The sequence below is a fragment of the Mus caroli genome, unplaced genomic scaffold (assembly GCF_978045245.1).
Source record: "Mus caroli unplaced genomic scaffold, Mus_caroli_1 scaffold_13, whole genome shotgun sequence".
In the NCBI taxonomy this organism is placed as follows: Eukaryota; Metazoa; Chordata; class Mammalia; order Rodentia; family Muridae; genus Mus; species Mus caroli.
The window spans coordinates 70,945,509-70,955,805 of NW_028227268.1; the positions used below are offsets into that span (position 1 = coordinate 70,945,509).

Sequence of the window (10,297 nt, forward strand, 5' to 3'; positions counted from 1 at the left end):
CAATTGGTTGATCTGGTTTTACTCACAGAAGCTTGAGAATTGTCCTTTTTGACAAGAATGAATGCTGTGTGAAAGGCTAAAAAATCATAATAAATCTGCGGTGGAGGTACAAATAGGATGTAAAGTAAATAAATAAGTAATTAATGAGGGAAAGGTCCCCGGAAAGGTAGATATTGTGATACTAAAGATGGAAGGAAAAAGCAAAGCTACACAGAACATAGTTGTTTATCATCTCTCTCTCTCTCTCTCTCTCTCTCTCTCTCTCTCTCTCTCTCTCTCTATCTATTTTACTTATCCACTTTATATCCTGCTCACTGCCCCACTCTTGGTCACCCCCTCCCACAATGCTTCCCCTATCCCTTAACCCCTTATTTTCTGAGTGAGTGGGGGTCCTCTATGTGTCATCCCACCCTGGCATTTCAAGTCCCTGTGAGGCTAAGCGCTTCCTTTCCCACTGAGGCCAGACAATGCAGCCCAGCTAGAAGAACATATCCCACAAACAAGGAGCAACTTTTGGGATGGCCCCCATTACATAGAACATCTTTAAGCTCTCTGTCTAGGTCTGAGGAAATGAAACAGAATCAGATGTGAACCCCTGAGTATAGGCACTTGAAAAAAAATATTTAAAGTGAGGTTGGCGGTAAACGTTTTATAATTAAAAGGTATTAGCTAAGACTTTATTAAATTGATTTTATGATATAGTCATCCATTACTGTATAAACTATGACAATTTAACTGCACATATAATCTAATAAACATTCAATATCATTTTGAAAATAAAGGAAGGAAGACAGAAAGAACATAGGTGAGAAAATGAGACAGAGACTTTGCTGAACAGTGTTTGACTTCTATGCAGGAGAATCACTAGATGACAAAATTCCTAGAAGGAATGGTTTTCTTGTTTCATCTAACAATGTCCCCTGCTACAAGCTTCTCCTATCTTAATCTTGAATTTCGCTAAAATCAGCACAAGAAGACACTGTTGATCTGTGCTGAGGTCTGGGCAGTCTACATCAAAAACATTGGTAATAAACTTAAATAAGCAAGTAAAATACCTCTGTTCTGACAACCACAACATACAATTTTCTTTAGACTTTAGCCCAGGAAACAGTCACCACAGATAAGCAGCTCTGCGTAACCCATGTTTCTTTAGTATATTAAAAGCTGTTTGTAATTTATCTTTTTATTTGTTGAGGAAAGCAATGGATGCAACTTAAAATCCTCCTGTAAAGCACAACAAGCCAGATTCAGAAAGACACATTTAATATTTTACCTCATTTATAGAATCCAGATTTAAAATTACATGCATGTATGTGCAGTTCATAAAACTATGAGAAAGGGGAAATATATTAATGGTAAAGGTTAGTTTTCCTATCCATTTGACACAAGCTAGAGTCATCTACAAAGAGAAGATCTCATTTGAGAAAATATCTCTATTAGATTGTCTAGGCAAGCCTGTGGGACATTTTTTAAGATTGACATAGGTGATCAAGTCCACTGTAGGTGGTGCCACCCCTGGGTGGCTCTATGTTGTATAAGAAAGCAAACTGAGCAAGCTAAGAGGAGCAAGCCAGTAAGAAGCACTTCTCCATGGCCTCTGCTTCAGGTCCTGCCTCGAGTTCCTGCCCTGAATTCTCTGAATGATAGGCTATAAGCTATAAAATCAAATAAACTCTTTCCTCCCAAGTTAATTTTGGTCATGGCCATTATCACAGAAATAGAAAGCAAACTAGGATATTACTGGAGAAGGTAAAGGGATACATGCAGTCAGGAAACGGAAGGAAGGGCTAGAGGAAGAAAGTGAACTATCAAGGGATGATTGAGGATTGAAAATAGCAATGGGGAGGGAGAAAAATAAGAGCAAAGTATAAAGTACTTATGTATGAAGATCTAATGATGAAACCTATTACTTTGTATTCTACTTTTAAAGTTAATAAATGTGGATAAAATCCAAAGGCAACAAGGGAAGAAAGGGAGGCAGAAAGGGAGAGAGGGAAGGAAATGAATGCATTCTAACTCATATAAAGGAAACTAAGATCAGCTGGATCAATGGAATAACTTCTGGGCATCATATGAAGACTCCGTGTAAAGGAAGGCAGCTGTAGTTTGCTGAACAAGTCAGGCTTCATGTGCAACATGGCATTTGGTCTGTCTGGCAAAGGGTGAGTAGGGGTCAACGTAGAGAAGCAGATGGAATCTTGGACTGCAGAATCACACAGCAAGTAAGCTGTTATCCTAAGAATACACACTGGGTCACACAAGCTTAACAGAGGCCAGGGGAATAGAGAGTACTGAGGACTGAAAGTCATATCTTGGAGTCAGTCAAGTTCATTGTAATTGCCACAGTGAGGCCCTAGGTCTCCAAGGTCATGCCTTGTAAGCCACTGATTCTCCACTGTTTCTATGGGGTTGGGGCTATAACTCAGTGGTAGAGTGCTTACTTTAATATGCAGGAAATCCTGGGCTCAAAGCCCAAGAAGGCTTGTGAGTTCTCTCAGGATAGAATTTGTGTCAGCAGCTTTAGTTTTGGGTGGGGAGTTGGTAACACACCAGCTACTTCTTGGACTCAAAGGGTCAAGGTAAAAGGGGACAGTCTCACCTCCTAGGCTTGGAGACTCAATACTGTCCACTATATATGCTATCATGACTTCCAAGAGACAGGACCATTGACCTAAGCCCTTCCCACTATAGAACCAAAGTGGGAAGTATCTATCAGACGTCACAAGTTGCCACCAGTCTCTAGTGAACCTTTCCTCTCCTTTGAAGCCAGTAAAACAGAGAGAGAGAAAGGCAGGAGATTTGTCCTTGAACTCCAGGTCAGTGGGGCTTGGGTGAGATACTCACATTCACACTTAAAGGGGAAATACTCCACTAAGAACTAGCACTAGACTCCACCGTGTTGGGCCATTATTCTGGTAGCAAAGAACATTAAATTAATGTAAAAACATGTTATCTCTCGTGAACTCTTACATTCTCTGTCATCTAAGAATGCTGCTCTGTTACACATCTGGTCTAAAAATTCTAGTCTGAATCTCTATCTCTGCAATTCATAAAATTAATTAACTACAATTTAAAACATAAACAGTAAGGCTCTTATAGACATAGTAAGTTGCAAGCATCACTGAGGACCAAAGGATAGAAGCGCAGTCAGAGTTGTGGAAACAAACCAAGAATTTCTCGGAGGGGTACACACAGAGGTACCCATCACAGATGGTGACTGTGTTCTGTGTGCAGTTCATGAAAATTTACTCTTTGAAGCTCAACTAAACTGACTATGAACAATCAATGGTTTGGGAATTTATACTGAATATTTATTCTTGCACATTTGATAAAGAGCCTTGTAGATTTTCTGGAAAGCTTGTGGAACAAAAATGCAATAGTGTTCTGTGTCCATCATGAAGAGATGGGGCTGATCAGGGTACAAGTGGGCATCTGCATGTATCTGCAAAGGCATGGGATAGAGGATTGACAGAACAACAACACTTTGGTGCCTCTTTGGTTTTGATACTGACATTAATGTCCCAACACCACATGTGAATGTCTTGATGAAAAAAGTGAAAGTAGACTTGATTCTAACAGGACACACTCCTGACAGTGATTAGGGACGAGATAGTAGGATCTTTTTCTTTGTTAAGAAATAAACTCTATGGCTTGAATGTGGTTCCATTATAACCATGCAAGATCATCAAAACAGTGTCCTAGGAAGAAGGATTGAATCTTATATACTGTCAACAACAAATGATCAAAAGTTCATTATTTATAAAGATAACTCATAGACATAGAGACACATACACTTTGAGGAATACAGATAAAAACTGATCTTTACATTTATTAAAAAAAAAGAACAAATATGGAAGAATCAAAATGCTGTGCACACTGGAGATTAGGAGAAGGAGTTCAAAGTTTAGCATATTGTTGACATTAGAAAAGTAAAGACCATGGCAGGGTGAGATGTCATACCCCCTACTAACACAAACCTTCACCTAATCAGAAATATTTTTATAAAATCTGAAGGGCACGCCCAATGAGTGTGAAACTCTGAGTGTCATGAACGCGGCTCTCTTCCCAAGCAGTCTGCTTTTAGAACCCTTTGTTTCTTTTCAGGTTTTCTTCTTTGCCAGTCACAATCTTTCTTCCTGTAAATCTGACCCCTGGTCTGAATGTTGGCTTTAGCAAGATCCTCATCTCTAACCTAGGACCTGTCTTTGAAAACAAACACAAGCCAGCATCTCTCTCTATTCTCTTTTCTGATCTAAAGCCTCATTAGGATGTTTACAGATGACTGACCAGTTCTGTTGTCTTCTGAATGTGTGTATACAGTCAATGGTGTGATCCGAATCTATAGCCAGGAACATGTTATTAGTCTGTATTTCTTCTGACCAATGCAGACGCTCAGGGTCTCTCTATTTTGATAATTTTCTAAATTTCAGTGCATGGTGGTGGGAGGAAACATAGTTCATGTCATTAGGATCCAGGATGCCTGCCTCATCTCATTTTGTGCTTTCAATGAGATAACAAGTTTCACTAACAGGGCCAGGCTTGGTGGCACACCTTTAATCCCAGCATTAGAAAGCCAGAGACAGGCAGATCTCCTGAGTTTGAGGCCAGCTTGGTCTACGTGGCAATTTCCAGGACACCCAAGGCTACACAGCGAGACAATTTCATCAACAGAAAAGGAAGTCGATATAGTTAAGCAGTTGAGTCTGGAGAAGTACGAATGTGGGTGAATGTCCACACCATAAATACTTTCCTTAGTGTCTGGAAGCGGATTGTTTGGAAGGAGTTGATCTACATGAACCTCCATAAACACCTTTCACCCACATGCACTGGGCTCCCATGAGGACTCCATGCTGATCAGTTCCAGGAGTATGATGGTGGTCTACCTGGATTCTGAAACAAAGGAATAGAAATAATGCATGGGCCAAACCAGAGGTTTAGTTATGATCCATGGAAAAGAGGAGATACAGCTGTTCTTAAACAACGGAACGAATTCCCAGGGATATTTTCTTCCTGTGATTAGCACATATGGTGGGCACAAATCAGTCCTTAGTACTGACCACAGGAAGGGTGAAGAAAATAATCTACAAGGCATTAATTAGCAAGGAGTGCCAACCAGAGGAACTATGTAATCCTAAGTAATGGATCCATAGGCTGTGTAAGGGTTGCAAGGTGAGCAATGTCAGACACAGGGGGTCTCTGGTTCAGTGTTCCAGGTGGGCATTGATGCTGTGCTTCTGCAGACCAACCCAACCCCCACAGAGCCTTGGCAACTGGAAAACACAGCACATCTTCTCAAGCCACAAACCCAGAAATCAAAGTCTCATTTAGACAGGAAAAGGAGCCATTTGATGGGGCAGAGAAAGAAAACACCTTGAGCTTGAGGTTGTGTAGCTTCAGGTTGTGTCTTTGCATATAGCATTCCAGAATAAGACACTAGATACTCAGGAAGCAGGACAATGCCTTTGTCCCACAAAGCAAGACGGAACCAGCTTCAAGGATTCATGCCTCTCTAAGAATCTGTCCAACAGTTGCTGCAGAATGAGGCTGTAGGCTCAGTGACTTTATCCCTCTGTGCTCTTCTGTGCCAGCTGTTGTTCTAGACAGAGAATGAAACTAATTCTGTGAAAGACAGGGCTACCACCATACCCATCTGATTAGTCAGGGAGTTGCATTTTGTGAGAAATAGGTGCAAACAACATGCTGGAGCAAAGAAATAGGAAGAGCCCCATAAAAGAAGGAAATAGGGGCTAGAGATACAAAGGAAAGTCTATGGGTGAGGAAATAAGGCAAATGACTCATTGAACAAACTCTTGCAGGGAATGGTCTTCAGGGTTCATTGTAAACTGAAAAGGCCAGATTCTCTCACAGGAGCACTGCCCTACTTAACTTTGAATTTAGCTATATTCCCTGCTATTCATTGAAAACACTGCTGACTCTTGTTAAGTCTTAAGTTTTTACATCTTTACATCTTGTCTTATAGATGGTTCTTATAGATGGTTGTCAGGGTTACAGGTTTCTTCCCCCTCCCCACTCTACATTTATCCAACTGAGGTTTTGAATCACAGCTCAATTTTCCTTTATTCTGTTTTATCTATTACCTATTGATGACTATTTCAATCTAGTTTTCTCAAGGCCAAATTATTTGGGTTATGATTCTAACATATGCATGTCACATAATTAGAAGCCCAATTTACTGTTGTAAATGTAGTATTTCTACATGTGGTTTCGAAAATTATGACTAAAACTATAGTTCATGAATGTCTAAATTATTGTGTCACCAGCTGAGATATACTGTTATTTGTTAATTTCCCCTGAGAATATTCCTATATTCCTGAGATACTTATATGTACTATGTATTTTAGTCTATTATTAAAATATGAAATACATACATTCATTTAACAACATTGGTGGGGTTTATTTGGAATTATTTTCTTGTTGCTATTGTTGTTATTTTTCCATGTAGGGCAACAGAGTCTCACTGTGCAGCCCAGGGTGGCATGTTCTTCTTGTTTCAACCTTCAAAATTAGAGGATTTCACACTGTGTAAACAACCTTTAATGCCAACCAAAAGCTTATCAAATTCTGGGTATGATGATGGACACCTTTAATCCTAGCACTTGAGAGACAGAGACAGATAGATTTCTGTAAGTTTAAAGCCAGCCTGATCTATATAGAAAGTTCTAGGCTAGCCAGGGCTACATAATGAAACTGTCTTGAAAGAGAAGCATATCAAATGATTATTTCTTTGTTTTGCTCCTAAATACATAAACCAGAAGCAAACTTTCAGAGCAGGTGACAGATGAACAGCATAACCGAACTGATCTGGGAGGATTTATCTATAATGGTGCAAGATCTGACTTGGATAAAACTTGTTATGACATGTACATAATTTATCTTATATAAATATGTATATAGCATAAGTCTCACAGTGGACAATTTTACTCTTTTCCATGAGGAGAAATCAAACATCTTGTTGAAATAATTGATTCAGTTCTTGGGTGTCTGTCATTACATTCCAGTTCAGTAAACTCATCACAAAGCATCAGGGATCAGTGTGCCAGAAATTATTCACACTAAGCATAGATAGAAATCTCTTCATCCATGCTCTACTTGTTTCCTTGGTTGTATGGGTGGTTGATTTAGGAATGCTTTTTTTTTTTTTTTACCATGTTTTGAGACAAGGTCTCTGTCCTATTTAGATTCAGCTGTCAAATTGGCACAGTCCAGCTTCATTTGAGGTAGTCTCAACTGGAGAATTGCCCAGACCAGATTGGCATGTAACCATGTCTTTAAGAGATTGTTTAATTAATGTTTGATGTGGGAGGACACAGCCCACTATAGGCAGCACCATCCCTAGGCAGATGGGCCTTAGCAATATAAGAAAGGTAACTGAGCAAGCTAGAAAGATGATAAGCAGTGTCCCTCTGTAGTTTTACTTCAAGCTCTTGCCTTGAATTCCTGCCCTAGCTTCCCTTAATAATGAAGAGAAACCACAAAATTAACTAAGCCCTGTCCTCCCAAACTTGTATTTGGTCATTGCTTTAGCAAACCAACAGAAAGCAAACTAAACGTCTTATGTAGCTCTGGATGGCCCTGAAGTCCCCTTACAGCTGGAAAGAGTTGTGAATTCCTGATCCTCCTGCCCCTACCTCCCAAGCACTCATGGGAGTAAGAAGAATAACTTTTTATACACATGTCTCATTTTCATTATTTATCAATGACTATTTACAGCTCTCAGTGTTCTCAGTGTTCTCTTCTGAACTTTTAAATTTTTTAGTTTTTAAAATACCATTTCAAGACATTGCCTTAGAGGTGACAAAATATATTTAAAATTAACACTCTACTTTAGCATAGCCATTTTCTCCTGCAAGGGCAATCTAAGGATCTCATACTGACAAATCCCCCTTGTATTATTACTGTATATCAAGCTATAAACATAGAATATGTATTTGTTAAAATAATTTTTCAAAATAGTGTCTGATATGGCAAGGAAGAACCAAACAGTCAGGCTGATGAACTTAATCTGGTTCATCCTCTGTCTCAAACGACAGAGACAGCCTAGCTCAGAGACTGAGAAAAATAATAATAAAAAAAAAACATACCAAGCATTAATACTGCATCTTCCACATTAGAATCTGAAAACAGGTTCCACATTACTGCTTGTAGTTCCTATTATTAATGCCATGAGGATGGCACTACATCCTTTCTATGTTCAGACAAGGAACCATCATTTCCAGAGAGTTGATTGGCCTGTCTAAAGTCACAGAACAAATGAGCTACAGGAATGGATTCAAGGCAGGGCCACACCTCTACACTCCAAATGATCTATGTGCTAGGGAAGAGATGAATTGAGAAAGATGTGGTAGCCTGCATAGGGTGTGACCAGGATCAAGAAAGGCAACATGGCAGCATGAAGGGTTCACAAGCCCCTACCCCTAGCTTAGGAAGGAGCAATTAAAAACTTATGACTGCTAAGGGAGGGAGACTCGGTTTTCATTAACAGGATAGCCTCTAGTAGGTCAACCATGCTCCAATAGTTAGCCCATACCCATGTACATATTGGTATCACAAATTGGACTTGGTGGGTTACTTTCTGTGAAAGAGAGAGAGGACATAAAGTTAGGAGAGGATGGGGAAAGGATGCATCGAGGGGGAGTTGGGCTAGGAGTGGAAACAAACATACTCAAAATATGTGTGTATGAAATTCCCTAAAACTAATAAACATATTTATAAAGGAAGATCAAACATAAGTGAAAAAGAATCAGCCACCAAACCCAAACACTATTGCATATGCCAGCAAGATTTCACTGAAAGGACCCTGATATAGCTGTCTCCTGTGAGGCTATGCCAGTGCCTGGAAAATACAGAAGTGAATGCTCACAGACATCTATAGGATGGAACACAGGGCCCCTAAAGGAGAAGCTAGAGAAAGTACCTTGGGAGTGGGTGGGTAGGGGAGCAGGGCGGGGGGAGGGCATAGGGAACTTTTGGGATAGCATTTGAAATGTAAATAAAGAAAAATCTAATAAAAAGGTGTAATTTATGAAGTATCTAAAAAATAGTTCATGTTTTTCATAGGAAGCATTCAGTTGTCTTCTGTTTGTGCAGGTGGGAAAATATGGACTATTTGAACACCAGTTCACAAGAGGGCTTCATTTTAGTGGGCTTCTCAGACTGGCCTCACATAGAACCCATCTTTTTTGCTTTCATTTCTATTTTCTACTCTCTGACTCTCTTTGGCAACACTGTGATCATCATTCTGTCTCAACTGGACCTCTGCCTGCACACACCCATGTACTACTTCCTCTGCCACCTCTCCTTCCTGGACCTCTGCTACACTGCCAGCACTGTGCCCCAGCTTCTGGTCAACCTCTCTGGACTTGACAGGACCATCAGCTTTGGAAGGTGTGTGGCCCAGCTCTGCATAGTGCTCTCACTGGGAGGCATTGAGTGTGTGCTTTTGGTGGCAATGGCTGTAGATCGATATGCTGCTGTGTGTCGCCCACCCCACTACACAACCATTATACACCCTGTTCTCTGCAGAGCATTGGTTGTATTCTCCTGGGTGGGAGGCCTTGTGAACTCTCTGATCCAGACAAGCCTTGTGATGACCATGCCTCTCTGTGGACACCAACTGAATCACTTCTTCTGTGAGCTACCTATTCTCCTGAAGATGGCCTATGAGGACACAGGAGGAACAGAGGTCAATTTGTTTGTGGCCCGGGTCATAATCTTAGTGTGTCCTTTACTGCTAATTCTAGGCTCCTATGCTCACATTGCCAAGGCAGTGCTGAACATCAGGTCAATGGCTGGTTGCAGGAAGGCTTTTGGGACGTGTGCATCTCACCTCATTGTGGTTGCCATGTTTTATGGCTCAGGTATCTACACATACCTCCAACCTGTCCACAGGTATTCTGATAGTGAGGGGAAGTTTGTTGCCCTTTTTTATACTGTAATCACCCCCATGCTCAACCCTCTGATCTATACGCTGAGGAACAAGGATGTGAAGGGGGCTCTGTGGAAGGTGCTAGGGAGAGGCACAGACTCCAGGTAGGAGAGCAAACAAGAGCAGAAAAGTATTTAATATTAGGTTTCTGTAAATTATTTGATGTTTACTACTGGAATACATTATTCATAAATGTGATTATAGAATCCATCCTTTTATTTTGGAATTTCCCACTTTTTGCTAATGACATTACTAGTTTATTTTATATTTATTTTATACTATGGAAATAACATGGAACAAATTCAAGAAATTTTCTTATTTGTACATCCCAGATAGGGTCAGACTAGGTGG

At 40.3% G+C, this 10,297-nt stretch overlaps 1 protein-coding gene across 1 annotated transcript; it reads left to right on the forward strand.

Annotated features, from left to right (window-relative positions):
* The first annotated feature begins 9,118 nt into the window (after positions 1 to 9,118).
* Positions 9,119 to 10,054, forward strand: LOC110305721 (olfactory receptor 2Y1B-like). Its single transcript, XM_021177783.2, has one exon. It carries the CDS (start codon positions 9,119 to 9,121, stop codon positions 10,052 to 10,054), a length of 936 nt encoding a protein of 311 aa, XP_021033442.2.
* Positions 10,055 to 10,297: the final 243 nt, after the last annotated feature.